Source organism: Delphinus delphis, chromosome 11, assembly GCF_949987515.2.
Source record: "Delphinus delphis chromosome 11, mDelDel1.2, whole genome shotgun sequence".
NCBI lineage: Eukaryota > Metazoa > Chordata > Mammalia > Artiodactyla > Delphinidae > Delphinus > Delphinus delphis.
The window spans coordinates 14,898,787-14,919,655 of record NC_082693.1 but is presented as its reverse complement, the minus strand read 5'-3'; the positions used below and the strand labels follow the sequence as shown (position 1 = coordinate 14,919,655).

The 20,869-nt window shown below is 35.9% G+C and overlaps 1 protein-coding gene across 5 annotated transcripts in view; it reads right to left on the bottom strand.

Annotated features, from left to right (window-relative positions):
* The window catches only part of PIK3C2G (phosphatidylinositol-4-phosphate 3-kinase catalytic subunit type 2 gamma), a 373,466-nt gene that overhangs the window by 214,390 nt on the left and 138,207 nt on the right, over positions 1-20,869 (bottom strand). For 4 of the 5 annotated variants that reach the window (XM_069541180.1, XM_060024362.1, XM_060024360.1 and 1 more), the window contains 2 exons: positions 19,100-19,288; positions 3,160-3,253 (listed from right to left, as the gene is read on the bottom strand). In XM_069541180.1, coding sequence (XP_069397281.1) covers positions 3,160-3,253; positions 19,100-19,288 — 283 coding nt within the window. The remainder of the gene's footprint in view (positions 1-3,159; positions 3,254-19,099; positions 19,289-20,869) is intronic. The other variant, XM_069541182.1, reaches the window with a different exon arrangement.

Here is a 20,869-nt window from a genome sequence, read left to right as displayed (position 1 = left end):
TGTCTGTGACCTTATTCTGATTTTAGGCAGCCTCTCTGCTAATGGGTGGGGTTGTGTTCCTGTCTTGCTAGTTTTTTGGCATAGGTTTTCCAGCACTGTAGTTTGCTGGTCGTTGAGTGGAGCTGGGTCTTGGCGTTGAGATGGAGATCTCTGGGAGAGCTTTCACGATTTGATATTATGTGGAGCCGGGAGGTCTCTGGTGGACCAATGTACTGAACTCTGCTCTCCCACCTTAGAGGCACATGGCTGACAGCTGGCCAGAGCACCAAGACCCTGTCAGCCAAATGGCTCAGAAGAAAAGGGAGAAAAAAAGAAAGAAAAAAAAATATAATAAAATAAATTTATTAAAGTACCAAATAAAAATTAATTTTTTAAAATAAAAAAATTATAAAGTAATTTAAAAAAATAAAGGACAGACAGAACCCTAGGACAAATGGTAAAAGCAAAGCTATACAGAGAAAATCACACAAAGTAGCATACACATAAACACTCACAAAAAGAGAATAAGGAAAAAAATATATATATTGCTCTTCCCATAGTCCACCACCACAATTCTGGGATGATTCGTTGTCTCTTCAGGCAGTCCAGAGATGCAGTGTACATCAAGTTGATTGTGGTGATTCAATCTGCTGCTCCTGAGGCTTCCAGGAGAGATTTCCCTTTCTCTTCTTTGTTCGCACAGCTCCTGGGGTTCAGCTTTGGATTTAGCCCCGCCTCTGCATGTAGGTCACCTGAGGGCATCTGTTCTTTGCTCAGACAGGACGGGGTTAAAGGAGCAGCTGATTCAGGGGCTCTGGCTCACTCAGGCCGGAGGGAGGGAGGGGTATGGAATGCAGGGGGAGCCTGCGACGTCAGAGGCCAGTGTGACGTTGCACCAGCCTGAGGCTCCATGTGTTCTCCAGGGAAGTTGTCCCTGGATCACGGGACCCTGGCAGTGGCAGGTTGCACAGGCTCCTGGGAGGGGAGGTGTGGATAGTGACCTGTGTTTGCACACAGGCTTCTTGGTGGCTGCAGCAGCAGCCTTAGTGTTTCATGCCAGTCTCTGGTGTCCGCACAAATAGCTACGGCTCGCGACCGTCTCTGGAGCTCGTTTAGGCGGTGCTCTGAATCCCCTCTCCTCATGCACCCCAAAACAGTGGTCTCTAGCCTCTTCAGCAGTTCCGGACTTTCCCCCGGACTCCCTCCCGGCTAGCTGTGGTGCACTAGCCCCCTTCACACTGTGTTCACGCAGACAGCCCCAGTCCTCTCCCTGGGATCCGACCTCCCAAGCCTGAGCCTCAGCTCCCAGCCCCGCCTGCCCCAGAAGGTGAGCAGACAAGCCTCTCAGGCTGGTGAGTGCTGGTCAGCACCGATCCTCTGGGCGGGAATCTCTCCACTTTGCCTTTCACACCCCTGTGGCTGCGCTCTCCTCCATGGCTCTGAAGCTTCCCTCCTGCCACACCCCGTCTCTGCCAGTGAAGGGGCTTCCTAGTGTGTGGAATCTTTTCCTCCTTCACAGCTCCCTTCCATAGGTGCAGGTCCCATCCATATTCTTTTGTCTCTGTTTTTTCTTTTTTCTTTGGCCCTACCCAGTTTCTTGCCTTTTGGGAAGTCTGATGACTTCTGCCAGCGTTCATTAGGTGTTCTGTAGGAGTTGTTCCCCATGTAGATGTATTTCTGATGTATTTGTGGGGAGGAAGGTGATCTCTACGTTTTACTCTTCCACCATCTTGAAGGCCTCCCATGTCTTGGAAAGTTTTAATGTCAGGGTGGAGCACTGAAGTGTAAGGGCAAACCCCACAATGAATGTTTTGAAAATTCTTTCCAACTTTCATTTATTTTCCAGTCACATTTTAGATTTCTTTCCATCTCACATGAGTTTATAATCATCATTTTTAATTAGGGAATAGCTGCAACGCTACTCATCTTTATCTCTGTGTATTTGCTATGTTGGATCCTTTGTGCATCTTGTCTACGAATTTGCATTTACAGGCATACGGCTCTCAGCGACATTCCTGGTGCCAAGTGTTATTGATTCAGATTGGGGTCTTCAAATGGATTTAATCTATATAAACTGTTGTAAAAACTTACTTTTTTGAGTTGGGTTAGATATAGCAGGTTGCCCATATTCATGAGGCATGAGATGAATAGTGTTCCTGCAAGTTGCATTAATCTTCATTTTCACTACACTATCCTGGCAAGCCTAGGGAAGTCACAACTATAAGGAGTGGCAGAAGCAACTCTATGGTATATATATTTCTAAACCAGCTCTCTCTTTAGGAGGCCTTTAGAGAAGTGCATATTCTGTTTGTAAAGTAACATGGTATTCAAGTCTATTCATAGAAGCTCCCCACTTCAGTCTTAGGGTCTCCTGTCTTAAATTCAAAACCTGAGGCACCTGGCATTTAAAATAGCTTGTAACTACAACCTGACATTTCAGATAAGAAAATACCTGTGTTAAAAAGCAAGACAAAAGAAAAACATAAAGACCACTATTTTAGGCCTATTCAGCATTCAGTATACAGTTAACTTAGAAAACAAATCATTGCTTATATTTTGGATATTCAATCATATATCAATACATGACCATTTGTGTAATTGTTTATATTTCAACATATTCAGACTAAATCCATCCTTGATCATATTTCTAGATAAATTTATATTATTTTCCAAAATTACTCCAATATTGTGATATTTGATGTCATAAAAGTGTACTATCTGGCAGCAGAATTTGGTTATTAGAAACTACTTTTATAAAATCTACAATTAATATTAGAATATGGGAAAAGCAAGAAAAATATTATGAGCAGATGCCTAGTAAATGACTATTTTCTACATAATATTTATTTGGTTAATTTTTTATTGTTTTATATATACAGTTGGATACAAGTATTTCATCACAAGCATTTCTATTTTTTTCCTGTTCTAATTAATAAGTGAAGTCATTTTCTAAAAATTTTCCCTTTTGGCTTTTATATACCTTTTTTGTAACTGTAACCAATTTTGGCTAGAGAATGTCTGCAGTACCCATATTGACATATGAGCTATAATTTTTTAGCCCCCTGGCTGGCCAAATTGCAATTATCACTTTTATGTAGTCTATTGTTGATTCACTGGGAACTGTTTTAGAGAATTATTGGTTAAAATCCTGGAGTCCCTTGGCAACTTTGCTGTTCTTACCTGAACTAGCTGTGGAAGATATTCCAGTAGTTCATCATTCAAGAGGTTGTCTAACTGTTGAACTGCAACTTTACGGATTTCTTGATCTGGAAAACTAATACAAAGTAAATATATCTATTAAGCTGTTAACAGTATAAAATAATGCATGAGAAATATCAAGAAAACAGAGAATTAATTTCACCTCCAATGCATTAGATAAATAATCTCACAATCAATTAAGTTGTTCATTAGCACCAAATAATCATTCTTTTTTCATAGTCTGTACTCTCCTATGAACTGCAGTAGAACGTTGTTTTGACTTTCAGATCCCTGACAGCTTTCCTGCCTATAAAATGTGGACTACAGAATATAAAAGATATTTTCTAAAATATATGAAAATTTTTGCTTATTATTTAGCCATATATTTAAGTAAATTATTACCAGCTGGAGACCTGATGGCATATATGATTAAAAATGAGATATGGTATATTTAAATGAGTTTTGGCCAGATGATAATGAAAACCAGAAATCTAAAGTATCTTACAATAAATAAGCACAAATAACTTAATACAGCTAAATCTTACTAGACTGTTAAGTTCCTGAGGGTAACTATGCCTTACTCATTTTTGGACTGCAAATGACTGTTGTAAGATTTAGCACCAATCAGACACAATAAAAGTTTGTTACTGAATTAAATTTAGTTAGCATTTGAAACCCTGTAGTCGCTCTTCATATTGGCAGGTTGCTCATCTGTGGGTACATAGGGTTGACTGTACTACACCATTTTAAGTAAGGGACTTAAGCTTCTGCGTTTTGGTATCTGCAGAGGTCCTGGAACTAATCTCCTGAGGATACTGAGGGACGACTGTGCTCCTCCGATGGGCTCCTCTGATTGCCATTCTCTTGCTCCATCAGTAGAAGTAGATTCAATTATCTCTAGCTCCTGGGAAGTGCCTAGATACAACTTTGACACCATACTTAGTATGTAGATTAGTAGATATAACAAGGGTATTGATAAGACCAATTAATTTTAAACAAGTCTTAAAAAATTAGTATGTATAATTTAAAACTTGAAGGAAACCTTTTATAGTAATTTACTTAAAAACAAAGACATGAATGAACAAAGTCCCCAAATCCTTTTGTATGGGAACAAACAAAATGCTTTTCAAACAGTCAGGTGAGAGCTCTAAAGACTGGCTCTCAATACTGTGGAGGTCAGAAAACTTTAAAGTCTCCGAGGCCCAGTCTTTTTCAACATGTCAGGTTACTGAAGGGTGAAATGAATACTATGCAGCTACAGTGTAAAGGAAAAAATGGCATTACTCAGTATCTCCCAACTGTCCTTGATAGCAGTTTGAAATGCACTGCTTAAACAGTTTACATATTTTTTGTTCATTTAAATTGAGCATTTTAACTGCAACAAGAATTTCACTTCCAAGGTTAGTCATACAAAACCCTTATTTCTGACCTGCAAATACTTCTCCAATAATTTTCTCCCTATGAACATTCAAGCAATAAGATCTAGTGAGAATGTAGTCCAGGCACATCTCAAGAAGTACCGCTAAGGTCAGAAGATCTTAGCATAGCATTAAGCACAGATGGAGAGTAGAAATGGTGTAATAAAAATGCAAAGCTGGAAGAAGGTCAGCTTGTTTTAGCACACTAAGACTTTATTTTCCCCTAATGAAATGTGATTGACTAACTTATTATTCTCAATTATTAAACCATTTGTCTGTGGCTTGTAGATGTCAAGGTCAGTTGGAGGACAGTTTGAAGTCTTAGAGGGAATAGTTAGTTGGTATATTTTGTTGCCTAAGTGATGACTTAGGTCTGATACTAGTCATCCATGCTTTCCTGTGTGCCTATTTTATCTTATTGGTGTGAATGACAAGAAGGAAAAATAGAAAACAAACATCACAACAAAACAAAAACCTTTGGTGAACATTATACTGGTAATTATGTATTTATTTCCAAACACTAGAAGGTAAACACTCTGAAAGCAGAAAAATTCTGCCTGTTTCATTCATATATGTGTCTGCATTGCCTCTAGATAGGTGGACACTCTCCACATATTTGAGAAATGTCTAAACTGAATTAATTATCATTCCACCTAAAACATCTCTACTATCAGACTTCTGTCTTGCAGTCTGTGTTATCACCTTTCTCCAGTCATGTAGGTCTTAAATTTTAATGGTTATATTTTCTCCCTCTTTGCCCTCTTCATTTAATTTTTCCCCCTTTCCATCTGGTGAAATTCTATTCATCCTTGAAGTCAAAGCTCAAGCATCAATTTACCAGTGAAGCTGTCCCAGCCACTTTCTAGCCCCCTGTTAAGTTCATCACACCCTTCTCTATGGGATTCTATACACATGGTTGAGGATAGGCTCAATCATTTATATCCCTAGTCCAAGCATAACTGAATATATTTGTGGAATTCCTAGTAGTCTCTTTTCTTTATATCTCATCAGTTGCCAAGTTCTGTTGATTTTTCTATCCCAATGGCTCTAGCATCTACACTTGTTTCAATTTCTTCTGCAACTGTCTATGCTAGTCCATAATTATCTCATGCTGGTATTAGCATTTTTCATAGCAATACCTTATAAAATTTCCTGTATTATTTTGTAAGTTCATTTCTCATAAACCATTAAATGGTTTTCTGTTTTCAAAGGATCTCTCAGGCCCATACTATTCATTTAGATATTCAAGGCTGGCTGAACACTCCAGATCTTTCTACTACTGTAATACTGAATAAACTGCTCTGGCTCATTGTATGTTATTTTTATTTTGAAAATGCTACGCTCATTCTCACCTTTGTGAGTACTGTAACCTCTGCTTGGAACACCCTCCCTTCTCTTCTTAAAGTCTTAGTCCTCCTTCAAAATGTGGATCAAATCCCCTTGAAGGCCACTATGCCAATCTTTAGCAATCACTTCTCTGAACTCCAAGGGCCTTGAGTGGTTAAATCCACTGGGCAATTAGGATATGCTACTGTGTATTAGGATTTATCATTTTATATATATGTATCTTCATTCCTCAGCTAGTGAATATATAAACTGAAGATAAAGATTGTTCTATCTCCTTTTTTTTATTTCTAGAATTTAGCACCATGCTCCATACCTGTTGAGTGATTAATAAAAATGCATTGGCCATGAAGATAATAATGAAGAAAATCATACTATGGAGCCCATCTTATTTCTTGTGCTCTGAGATAATTTACATTGGTAGCAATAGGCTTAATTCCACAAACACCACTCATACAAATTCCAGATTTTTTTTTCCTCTCAAACAGTAAGAGAAAAACAAATCTGAAGGTAATGGAAAAGAAGGGTTTATTTTCTTTTTTTCTCAGGCTCCTCAGGAATAGGAGAACAAAAATCTAGTAATATTTGTATAGTATAGTCCAAAAGGAAAATTATATATTGTATTAACATGTGCAAATGCTGGGAAGAATGTTTTTGCACCTTCATAGAAAGGAATGTCTCTTTTTATTCATTACTGTTGCTTGAAGTTCAGGAAGGAATTGGAAGAGAAATTGCCAAGAAATGAACCACAAGACATATTGAGATGTGGCTAAGACCTAACGACATTAAAACATATCCAAATATAACTTGAATTTGACTATTTTAGGAAGAGTTGGCCACATTAAAAGAGACGCTGGCAGTGTTGGTGAAGTTCCTGGGAAATGGGCTCTTTCATATATTGCTGGCAATATACGGGAACATGTATTTAAAAAGAATCTTTAAAATGTGCTTACTCCTGGATCTAGCAATTCTACTTTGGGAATTTTTCCTAAGAAAATAATCAAAGGTGTGTGTGAGGATATATGTATGCAAACAAAATTGGAAATAATATAAATATCTAAAAATAAGCAGTTAAGTTAAATGTGCTATGACCATATGATAAAATACATGCTGTCATTAAAATATTAAAATAAGATTTAATAATATGAGAATATTTTGAAAAAATTGTGCAATTTGTGCAGTATAATACCATTTAGAAAAATGCGTGCATTTTTCCATATGCTTAACAAGAAAGATGGAAAAGGAAGGATCAAAATATGAATACCAAATTTCTGGATGGAAATGTCATGGATGACTTTAGTTTTCTTTTTTATGCTTAGGTTTTCAAGTTTTCTATATGAAAGTGCTATTGGTTACTAAAAAAGTAATAATTTTTAAAGCAAGTCTCATTCAATTAACTATGAAAATATATTAATAATTGCAAATATATTACCACTAGAAAAAAGATCCAAATCATATGTCCTTTTAAGAGTGCACATTGTTGAGTAAAAGAACAAGCCTCATATCTTGTAGTTGATTGAGAATAACATGATAGGCCCAAATAGAGATCTGTGCCTCTGGAGAATTTATGCTTAATACCTTTTCAGGGCCATGAACTTAGCCACAGATCAATGGACAAACATGTTCCACAAATCCTGGCATTTCTTTCCTGTGATGTTGTCTGAAACTATTTAATCTTTGGGGATATAGTTGTTGGCATTTCATGCTCAGTAACTCGCTCCTCAATGAGGTGAGGGCTACCCACATTAGTTCTCTGACTGTGGTGTGATATTTACAAACTGAAATGTCACATGTATCAGAAGAACGCAACCTATTTTGAATTTTCAACAAGCTAGGTTGTTGTACTTTCCAATGACCTGATTTGCTTGAAAAATAAGTATAATTTTTACCGGTAATAAACCAGAGGCACTCTCTAGTGACCCTGCTAACCTTGGGATTACTAATTACTGTAGGCATGGACATAACACCTTGAGTCTGGGGAATAAACGAAAGTCCTGTTAGAAGATTCATCAGGCTTATGTCAATTAGGTCCTTGTTTATATTTATAAGAAACTTCCTTATAATCAATAAGAAAATAATTTAAAATGTAATAAATGGAGATCTATCTGTTTTGAGGTACTAAAAGGATACAAGATCAGTAAAATTCCATTACTTGTTGGGGAGGAGATTATGTAAGGTGAAACAAATTTTCATTTATTATGAAATTTTAAAAAATTAGGCATAAGAAAAGTCCAGTGAAATAATCACTTATTTAAGGTTATTCATAATTTTTTAAATGTCCATTTAAGTAACTTTACACTGTCTAATTTAGTTTCCCAAGCATCTCTGAATAGAGGAGCAAAAAAACAATTGTGGTCAAAAGCAAAAACATCAAGACTGGCTTACTATTCAGTTTTACATGAGTTTCGTGAGCAGTGATTCTATATATTCAGGGTTTAGTTACTTCCGAATTGAGCTAACAATTGCATCCCTGGGATTTCTAAAAGGACAAGATACCATATCTAAGGTAAATATAACTGTGTATGGTAATTGTTAAGGAATTATCTAAAAATAGCTTACTGTCCAATGAGGACATTTGGACACAAAGAAAAAATAATCCTTGAAGACTGACTGTAAAAGTTGACAGAAAGAATCTAAGACGTGGCAAAACCCCTCAAAATGTGAAAAATTAAGTAAAATTAAAACAACTTCAAGATAAACATTTTTCAAAGAAACTTCAGTGAAATATCAACTCTGTATTTTGCCAACAATGTAGGGTAAACACAAAGTGTAAAGTCAGGCAGAGAAATAAGTTGGAATTGAATTTTACATGGGCAGGAAAGGAAGAGTACCAAGTATTTAGGTAATTTTTTGGCTCAAGGTAGAAGCAGAAACTGACCAGTGGTTAGAATCTGCTGTACAATAAAAATTCTACAATTTATTTTTTGGTATCCGGACCCTTTTACACTCTTAAAAATTATGGAAGATTCCAAAGAGTTTTTGTTTATGTGAGTTATGTCTATCAACAATAACCAATTAGAAATAAAACCAGGACATTTAAGAAGTATTTACCAATTCATTTTATATGACATTAATAAACCCATTACTGGCTAACATGAACACTATGTATCTATGAAATATGTCTATATTTTCACAAAGAAAATATTTAGTGAGAAGAATGATCCTGTTTAACATTTTTGTCTCTAATGTCTGGCTTAATGGAAGACAACTGAATTCTCTATCTGCTTCAGTGTTAACTTTGTTGCAATATCGCATGTCATGTAGTCTATGGAAAATCCCACCCTACACTCATGAGTGAATGAGCGTGACAAAGAGAAATGACATCTTAGAATTATTATGGAAATAATTTCGATCTGTGACATCGCTGTAAACATCCTTAGGACTATAGACATCACTCTGAAAACTTTGGATATACAACATAGTTTTGGCATGTGTTATTGTAGTGGGGCCATAAGTCAAGGAATCGGCACTTGTGCCCTGTTTCTAAGACAGCAACACATCAACCTATGTCTTCCCTGAATGAATAATTGGCTTTGCAGTCATCTGACTTGGGAATTGTCATTCCCCCTCTTTTCCCTCAAACATTTATAATTTCTCTCATCTCAGAGGCCTATAGGAATATCACAAAGGATTCAGACAAGCTTCAACAGGACCAGTGGAATTGTGAGGTGAAATTTCAACAGAAAAATACATCTTTCAATTTTTTCCATTTGACTTGTTATTTTGTCATTTCTACTTTTTTCTTATTTTCTTTCTTTTTCTCTTTTGTTCTTCTTTTTCTAGTTTGAAAAACGATATAGGGTCAATACCTTACTCAAAGAACTTTTGAAGTGATGGGTGAAAGCCAAATGCAATGTAACAAGTGACCTTTAAAAAAAGCAGCTTGGAGTAAACTGAAAAGCAAAGAAATCTGAGGTCAAATTTAAGTGTAACAGAAATGTCAGACTTCTGAAAACACACTAAGAATTCAGGCATAATGCCATGAGGCTATTCACAGTTAAAAGCCCCAATGTCAGGTTAGAATTAGAAAACTATCAGAAGTACAGAACAGTTTTTCCAACAGGTTTTGAGTCTGATGACACACTCAGCATCAACTTGGAAGAAAAATGTCAATATGAATATCTTTGCTATTTTCAAAAAACAATCAGACGTGACAGAAGAAATTTTTTTCTGGGAAAAATGGTGAATAAGGCTTCTTTAAGATGATCGTCAACTTCTATCTACTGAATAACTCATGTTCCTTCAAAAATTTTCACATGATTACAAAATATTAGAATTCAAGGAAACTTGGAGACCTGGTTCAACCTCCTGATTGTACAGATGAAGAAACTGAAACTCAGAGAGTTTGAGCTGTTTTCCTAAGGTCATTCATGGTGACACTGCAACTAGACTCCAAATATCCAGAATACTAGGCCAGTTTTTCTAGCAAGGCCTTCTAATCTTTTGACTAGATATTATCATATATGCTTACATGATATACACAAGACTAATTTGGGTGTATTTTTAATTTTATTTCATTCTAAATGGATCAAAGAGACATATAATAGTGAGCAGTGTAATTTGTCTGTTTGGATCGGGGCATTGGTCTAGTCATGAACCAAAAGGAATAAGAATGAATCATAGGCCCAAAGGGACATAGGAACTGTACAGACATTTCCTGATGGATAGTCTATGGACTTATGCATGGATATTGAGAATTAACTATATAGTCATGGTATTAATTAAAATTATTATTTAAAGTTAAAGAGTAGTTATTGCTTTTGTTCCTCTTTATGAATGCATTTTGATTTTACTTATAGACAAGCTTAGAAAGGTCCTATTTTAAGCAAGTGGTGTATTGAAAGCACAATGGAGAGATTTTGTGTTTGGATGCATTAGACGTTACATGCAAAAGCAGCATGATGTTAAGAAAAAACATAGGGATTTTGAATCTAAATATAAAGGTTCTTCTTATCTTATGCCTTCTCTCTCTAAACAAATTTATCTGCACCCTTGACTTAATTCACATTCTTCTCTGGATGATTTCCAGATCAGGGTCTCTAGCTTAGATATCTTTGTTGAACCACAACCAGTCATCTCAAGCACACCTCAAAGCCAACATACAAACCCTGAACTGCAGTGTTCTTGTTCTTCTATAATCTGTTTGTCACCCAGTGTGCCCCATCTTAGGGAATGCTTCTATTATCCTCCTACTTACATAAGACAGAAACCTAAAAAGTAATGCTTGATACCCCTCTTTTTCACTACTCCTCCCCATTCAATCCTGTCATTTTTACTTCTAAATGTTCTGATTCTCTTCATTTTATTATGTCACCACCACCACCTTCTAAGGCTGACTTACCATTCTCTGACACCTGGACTACTTCTATAGCTCCCTATCTCATCTTCTCTCATCTACTTTTGCTTCCCTCACCAAATCCATGCTTCACTCAGAAACCAGAGGAATCTTTGAAAGATGAAGATCAATTCAAAATATTCTCTCACTGAAAATCATTTATGGCCTTCCTGTTGCTATCAGAATAAAGACCAAGTTGCTTAACATGGTCCTGTTTAGAAGACCTTAACATGATCTTCTAGTTCCATCTGAACATATCTGTTCATCTTATATCACACACTCCTTCCCTGGATTCCAGGCACACTGGCTCTCTTCCCGTTTCTTAAACACATTTTCCGCATTTCATAGATTCCCTCTTCCCAGGAAGCTCTTCTCTTACTCTCCTTTTTCACCAATTCATTCCCACTCATCTTTGATCTGAAATCAAACATAACTTCCTCAGGGAAGAATTTTCCCACTCTGGAGAAAAGATTTGGGTCCTTTATGTTATCATGGAACCATGTGCTTTTCACTCAGAGCTGCTATAACACCTGTTATTTTACATTTATAATTTGGTAGTGGCCTATATCTCCCCACCTCCAGTAGACTACAACTCCATAAAGGCAAGATTATGTATCTTTTTGCTTAATATGCTTGCTTCAGGGCCAAGCATAAGTAGGCCATCAATAAGTACCTATTGAGTGAATGAATAGACAAATTGGGTTTCAATTTCTTCATCTGTAAAATGGGGATCAGTAAAATGGAATTTGTAGATGTTGGTAACAATATTAAAGAGATTGTTTTATAGGCCGAATCACATAACATACTGTAAAAGAGCTTAATAAGTAAGCTATAAGTCATTATTCCATTGTCAAATATTTATTAAGTTGCTAACTTTTAACATATACATTTTGACAAGTGAATTTAAGCTTACTGAAGCTTACTATAAATGAAATTGTTCCCATGAATTTATTGATATTTACAATGTGGCACTGAAAAAAATCTGAAAACTCTGAACTCTCTTAAAAGTATAGTTATGGGGCTTCCCTGGTGGCGCAGTGGTTGAGAGTCCACCTGCCTATGCAGGGGACATGGGTTCGTGCCCCAGTCTGGGAAGATCTCACGTGCTGCGGAGCAGCTGGGCCCACGAGCCATGGCCGCTGAGCCTGCACGTCCGGAGCCTGTGCTCCGCAATGGGAGAGGCCACGAAAGTGAGAGGCCTGCGTATCGCAAAAAAAAAAAAAAAAAAAGTATAGTTATGATGAAGAGGATAATGACAATAAGAATGATTGGCAGCATGTACTGAAAGCTCTCATAAGTACTCTATCCTGCAAGGTACATGATGCTTATTACTCCCAAAACTTGTCCAAGGTCATTCAAGTAATAAGTGGCAGAGACAGATATGTTTGATTTCAAAGCTTATATTACCAACCATGAAATATGGAAGCAACTCCAGAAACTCTTCAAAAGTACACAAAGGCAAGATACATATCTTTGGGTTTATGCACGTCTATGTTTTTCATTTTTAGTATATCACCTTGACTCTCCCTTCACGGAGAATACTGAAACTTTCACGTTTTTCTCTTCCATATTCATAGTTATCTAAAATCATATTCATATTTTTCCTTCCCTCCCAACTGAGAGGAACAAGTTACTCTCTTCCTCTCCTTGATAAAATTCCCATTTGCATTTTTGGTCCAGGTTGTTGGCTGTTGGTACCATCTCATTTTGTCAGTTCACCCATCCCTGTTTTCTGATCTTCCCTTCATGCATCTTTTATCTCAGTTTTTAAACATGCTTGAAGCTCTTTTATTTCAACAAACATATGAACCCCAAACATCAAAATCATTTTCTTACCTCCTCCAACTTTAGTGATCTTCTTGCCTTTACTAGCAATCCTATTCCAAGAGGCACAATTTATTTTTCTCCATTTCCTCTTCAAGGCCTTGAAGTATGGCATCCAACTTCACTACCCAAATCTGCTCTTTCTTCTATAATTCTTGTCTTGGTTAATGATGTAATTATTTATCATTTACCCAAATCAGAAAGCTCCAAGTCTTCCTTATTTCCTCTCTCTTTTTCACTTTCCTCTGAAATGTTTCTCAGATCTGTTCTGTAAATTTCTACTGATGCCTTGATCAGGCCCAGACTATTTTTCAAGTAGACTATTTCAATACTTGCATCTATCTAATATCCTTGCTCTTACTCTATTCTTTTTTCAGTCCACCCTTCACGATAATTCACAGAATTATCCCTGTATAAAATAAATCTGATTGTATGACTCCCATTCTTAAAATTCCATGGGCTGCTGTAAAGTTAGTTCCTAGTAATTACCTGACTCATGAGGCCCCAAACGACCTAAACTGAACCACTCTTCAACCTTGTCTCCCAGTACAATTCCCTTCTAATATTATATTAAATTACTATTCTCTGAACCTCCATAACTGTGACCATGCTAGTCTTTCTTCCTGGAATGCCATTTTCTCTTTTCTCCATTCAGGAAATTCCTATGAATGTTTCAAGTCAGAATTTAATTGCTTTGTGAAACTTTTCTTACTTTCCTTGAGAGAATTTGCCTCTCTCTTCCTTGGGGGCATACAGCACTTAATACTTTGATTATAGTATAGAGTATATTGTGTGATCTTCAGTTTGAATCTTTCCCTCTAAACTGTTTAGAGATAGTCATTATGACCTATTCGGCTTCTTTGATTCATTGCATGCCAATTTCCATGTACACATATTTTTGCTCAGTAAATAAACAGAAAGGATACACCATCATCCATCACTTGATTACTTGGTCAGATGTGGAAGTTATAACTGTCTACCTTTTCCATATTCTACTCTGCCTGCTTACAATGCTAGTTAAGAATGGCTTTATCATACATTAATTAATCTCTACAATAAAGAATATAGTGGTTTGGTGCAAACATTTTTGTGGAACATTTTTCCAAGGAAACTGATTTTGAAAGCTAAGGCACTGCCTATTAAGTATTGCTCTTTTTCCTGCAAAACAATAATTTCACATCATGTAGCATGGCAAGTTCTGGTACCTTGTCAAATTTTTATTTAAGCTTCTGATGTAATCCTCTGATGCCAATTTAGAGTTACTATTTTTAAATGAATACCTCCCTTGAACTGCCTTCTAATTCCTTGGGTAATTTCTGCTTATTATTAGCAGTTGAATAGTTGTACCTGTGCACCAGGGTTCAAGAAAACAGCAACCATCTGCCAAGAACTACAGACCTTAGCCCTTGGTCTCTGGTATTCTGACAGTACTGCCTTCTCTAATGGAAGTATCAGTACCTGGTGAACACACTGCTAACACTCAGTCATGGAAATATTAACACCCTATGGCCCACACAAGCTAAATCAAATCTCAACATGTCTCTGGCTAAAAATAAGCCAAAAGGAGGTGGTGAACCTTCAAACAGGATTAAGTAATCAACAATAGCAAAAATTTTCCAAGCTAGAAATGGAGCACACCAGTTCTCAGGAGGTTAAGCCATTGAAAAAATAAGACTATTCAAAGGAGAAAAAATACAGACCTCTGAAGAACTCACCCTGACAACTCACTTAACAAGCATAAACTGTTTGTTCTCAGAGAAGTCAGCTTTTGAATTTAGAGAAGTTGAAAGGTTCATTTCTGGAAACAGTTTGTCCTCAAGTTTTTTAATAGTTCAGTTAAACTGAGAGTGGGAGTCATAGGATAAGTACAATGGAAATACTCCAACCTTTTCAGTGACCTGTTTTGATGCATGATAAGGAACTGTTCAATGTGTAAATAAATCCAGTTTCTACTAAGTTCCCTGAATGACGCTTAATAAACAGCTCTCTACTTTGAAACCAGTCCCTATAACCTCTAAAAATCTGGTTATTCAGAAAAAAAGCAATTACACAGTGAAGTAGAAACATCCAAGCGTAAGACAGTAAGTACTGCTATTTACTATAATCAAACTACTTTAGGATAGTTTTATTTACATATTTAGTATGTAAACAAATAGTATGTATTTATGTAGGAAGGCTGTAAGTCATAGTGTTAAGACTGCAAGCTCCAAATCTCTGGATTTAACTCTAGCTCCTTAACTTACTAATATCAGTTGGGCAACTTAACCCCAGTAAGCCTCAGTTTCCTCAATGGTAAAATTGAAATAATAATAGTATTTGCCTTAAGGTTATTGTAGATAATAAAACGAGGTCGTATTAAGGAGCACTAAGTAAAAATCTGATCTTTATATTTAAAACATTAAGTGAATCAAATAGATGTTCAGCATCTCTTTAAGTAGAGAAGGCTCCTATAAACAGAATTATGCTTAGTTATCAGAAATCAGAATATTGAAGTCCATCTAGTGAATCCTCTTATTTTATAAGCAAGAAAACTAATCAGTATTACAGGCTTCATTCTGACAAAGATTTTTGTAAGAAATATTACATGAACTTAACAAAAAATATTAGTTAACAAATTTAAATGTCTTTAAAATAGACCAAGGTACATTTTAATAAAACAATAATAAGTTACCCCCCCTCAAAAAAAACCACCAGTTAATGCTTTAGAAACTTTAGAAAGTTGTCCCATAAGAAAATTATGCTTTAGAGATATAGTCATAGTTTTTACCTTTACAACTACTCTTTAAATATTTTTAATAGTTTTATAGAGATATAAATACCATACAATTCACTCAGAGTGTACAATGTAATGATTTTTAGCATGTTTCTAGAGTTGTGGAACCATATCACAAAAAGAAACCTCATATCCATTGGCACTCGTTCCCTATTTTCCCTCTCCTCTAGCCCTAGGTGATCTCTAATCTACTTTCTGTCTCTATCCATTTGCCTATTCTGGGCATCTCATATATGGATCATACAATATGTGGTCTTTTGTGACTAGCTTCTTTTGCTTAGCATGTTTTCAAGGTTCATTCATGTTGTAACATATGTTAATATTCGTTCTTTCTTATTATTGAATACTGCTACATTGCATGGATAGACCACATTTTATCTATCCATTCGTTAGCTGATGGCCATTTGAGTTGTTTCTACTTTTTGGCTATTATAAATAATGCTGGTCTGAACATTCATGTAGGAGTTTTTGAGTGAACCTGCTTTTTATTTATCTTGAGTATTAACTAGGAGTGGAATTGTTGGGTCATATGGTAACTTGATGTTTAATATTTAACAAAGTGACAAATTGTTTTCCAAAGTGGCTGCCCCATTTTACATTCCCTTGAGCAATATATGAGATTTGCAATTTCTTCACATCCTTGCCAATGCTTATTGTCTTTTTGATTATAGCTATCCTAGTTAGTGTAAAGTGGTATCTCATTGTGGTTTTCATTTATATTTCCCTAGTGGTTAATGATGTTGAGCATCTTTTCATGTGCTTACTGGGCATTTGTATATATTCTTTGGAGAAATGTCGGATCCTCTGACTATTTATTTATTTAAAAAAATATTTATTTATTTGGCTGCGCCTGGTCTTAGTTGCAGCACATGGGATCTTCGTTGCCGTGTGCGGGATCTTTGTTGCGGCACGCGGGATGTTTTAGTTATGGCATGCAAACTCTTAGTTGCGGCATGTGGAATCTAGTTCCCTGACCAGGGATCGAACCCGGGCTCCCTGCATTGGGAGTGGGAGTCTTAGTTACTGGACCACCAGGGAAGTCCTCCTCTGACCATTTAAAAATTGGGTTATTTATTGTTTTGTTATTGAGTTGTAAGAGTATTTATATATTCTGAATACAATTCCCTTATTGGATATATGATTTGCTAAATCTTCTCTTACTCTGTGAATTGTTACCTTCACTTTTTTTTTTTAACTTTCACATTTTGAGCCAAATTTCTATGAGCTAATCAGTTCAGGAATGACAAAATAATAATTGTGCTAATATTCTAAGACTTACTTGAGCCAAAAACAACTAGAATTTAGCAAAAAATTTTTGTAGATATTGGCTATTCTTATCTATCTAAATCAGAAAAAGATGTTAGGAGTAAGGTGGAAATGAGAACTTATTTTTTTCCAGAAAGTTCTTAAAACACAAGTATGAACTGTAAATAATTCCAATGAAACCAATCAATTGTTAATTGATTTTCTTATCATAGCATTATTTCATTAATTCATTCACCTGTACAAGGAGATGTAGGAAATAAAGATAATTGATGATTCCCTCAAATAATATAATTTAAATATTAAAATAAAGTAGTATAAATAATCATAATGTATTTTTGAGAGTGACTGAGTCAATATTGAGTAATTACTATGTCCCAGGTATTATTAAGCCCTTGAGAAACAGAAACACTATGATGAACTGTTTTGCCTTAACTAGCTCTCAGTCCAATATGGGCAAATTACATGTTTCACATGTTGCATGTAAACACATTGCAATAAAATGTAATTCATAAAGAAACAAAGCACTGTACTAGGAAGATGTGATCAATTTTACTTGGCAAGATCAAGGAAGGATCCACCTATAAGAAGCCTTATAAAAAGGGGAAAAGCTGCAAGCTCAACTAAAAGAAAAATTCTATATCTATCTATCTGTCTGTCTATCTATCTATCTATCTATCTATCTATCTATCTATCATCTATCAAGGAAGAGTGGGCATCTGGGCATGCAGTAATTAATGGAAGACATCAGAAAACTGAAAAAAATATTCAATGTGAGAGGCACAAAACATGTAGGATTTTAAGATAATTTGTAACTTTTTATTTTTTTCTTTTTGTGGTACGCGGGCCTCTCACTGTTGTGGCGTCTCCCGTTGCGGAGCACAGGCTCCGGACGCGCAGGCTCAGTGGCCATGGCTCATGGGCCTAGCCGCTCCGCGGCATGTGGGATCCTCCCGGATCGGGGCACGAACCCGTGTCCCCTGCATCGGCAGGCGGACTCTCAACCACTGCGCCACCAGAGAAGCCCGATAATTTGTAAATTTTGAGCTTGGAAGATTGAGCGGAACCTATTAACGCTTACAAATAATAGAAAAAAAAAACACTTTCTCTCCCTTTCCCATGCTAGAAGTTTTATAAAAGACACACATTTTAAAATAAACCTAAATTAATCCTTTGAAAAGTCCTTTGTGTCACTTTCTCTCCCTCCTTTCTCCTTCATCAGGATCTTGAGAGAGAATTTAGAATAGAACTGGGTGTCACAATTCTTCTCTGACTCTAGAGATTGCAGACTTTCTTCATGGCATCAGTGAGCTGATGCCATCAAGACAGACTTAAAATATCTCTTCTTGGCTTTGAATATGAAACAGAAGCCAAGGAAGAGCTGCTTCCCCAAACCAGAGCCAGACACCACACTTGTTCCCTCATGCTTCTCCTTAACTAGAAGATGACGTCATTGCCCCACCAGATCCCCTACCCCCATGCATTTTATTCTGAGGGAAGATCTGAAGAATATTTAAGGGATAGCTTTTCCTTTTATTCTTGTCATCATCATTGGCTTATTAACTGAAAACCTACTGTAAGCAGGGTATTTTGCCAGGCTTTGCATGTTTCAGTAGTAAAAGATATTGTTTTAATTTTTAAGAACTCTTTTCTTTTGAGAGGGGGACAAGTAGAGAATTTTATTTTTCCCTATTCAATTTTTTTTGTTGTTATTTCTGTAACAGCAAGTAGACTCTCCATTTAGGATACTATGGCCATTAATTATACTTCAAGTTTAGTACAGAAGACACAATTATAGTTTAGTTTAAAATTTATATTCATAGTTTACATTTATCTAAATTTAATATTCATAGCTACTGAAATTGGAAACAAACGGAATTGCTATTGAATTAATCATATAGTCCTACAGCTTTTCTCTTCAAATTTTTCTCATTAGTAATGTCATGCCTGTCATGCAATTCTTACCTGGAAGTCAAAAGTCCAAGTGCCTCCAAAGGGTGAGAAAATTTCCATCTTCTCAAAATGGTATGCATTTCCGAAACAGTTGTTTCATCCCATCCAGGGGCACTACCCAGGACCAAAGGAAGGGAGCAATTTTCATTATTGCAGTAGAGGCGATAAAACCATAAGTATCTTCTCTTTTCCTCAGAGAGTCTGCAAAACCAGATTGGAAACTATAATTTACTGGAGTTTGCTACACTAACAAATGTTTGCTGTAAATACACAGTACAAAATGTTAGTCTAGTTCTTGGACTTTTATTTTAGTTTATTTTGGAAAACAAGTCCTTTATCTTTTGGGGACAGTTTGATAGGTTATTTTATCAACTTATTTCCCACTAAATTTATTTTTTTATAGAAAAGTAAAATGAAATAAACTTCAGTTCAGATAATTCACATTTATTTTTCCTCACTCTTATGCTTGCCACTTTTTTAAAAAAGTCATTTTGGTTGGCAGAGTCTCTGTCTCTTTTAAGGCAGACCAAGTTTATCTGAATCCTGCAACATGTACTACTTAGAACAAAGTTGCTTAACCATTTACTTTCTTACATTCTTTATAAATTAACTTAGACCCAAGTGGGCCTGTGGAGAAATGGCCTATTTTGAAGACCATATTCCTTCATTTCAAAGTAAGTTTCAATCAGAGTTCAGAAAACTTTTTGCCCTGAACTCCAAAAACAAAGATCTCAATTTATCCCTGGATTCTGGCTTTAAATTCTCAGAGTTTGCTGGAAGTTTGGGGTTAAAATGCCAGTGAATAGGACTTCCTTAAGTGCTCAAGTGTTCCCCTCTGGAGAGTGGTCCCAACAGAAGATTTAAGTCTAGGACAAGGGCCATTGATTCACTGACAGTTTACCATGTTTTGCTTACACTCCAGCAAAAGCATTCAAGACCATGGTTCAGCTGAAGGACAGCATTTCTCACATGACAATGACAGCTTTTCAACACTGTCTCCTCCAAACTGATACTCTGTTGCTCAGCTTAAATTAACTAAAACTCCCAAGCAGGATAATAAGAATTATTGAAAGACTTTAAATATCAATATTTCTCTACAATTTCTTCTGAAGCCATCTTCATCCGCAAAGTGAAAGAACTGGGTTATAGAGGATGATTTTTGAGGTACATTTAGTCTCCTTTTCTGTTTTGTCACTACCTTCCTCACCAGAAAGCCCTGGAAGAAAAAATTCCATAACCAACTTATTTCTATGGTATTAAAACAAGTTATATTTTCCTAATTGAATTCATTTTTTCAATATTGAACAGTGATTTTTTCTCTTTTACCTTCTTTTATTGAAGCATAATTTACATAAAAGAGAATGCATGGCTTCAGTTAATTAAATTTTGCCAAATGCATACATCAAGTAAAAACTACACACTTTTCAAGATATAAAAGTTTTCTTATGCCACCAAAGGCAAGCACTAGTATGATTTCTTTCACTTTAGACTATTTTCAAACTTCATATAAATGGAATCATAGAGTAAATATTCTTTTAGTTATAGCTTCTTTCACTCAGTATAATGTTTTTTAAATTACCCATATTGTTGAGTGTATCAGTAGATTATTCCTTTTAATTAATGAGTACTCTTCCTTTGTATGACTATATCACAATTTGCTTATCCTTTTTCATATTTGATGGACATCTGTGTTGTTTCCTGTTTGGGGATATTATGAATAAAGCTGCTGAGAACATTTGTGTGCATGTGTTCATATGGGTGTATTTTTCATTTCCCCTAGAA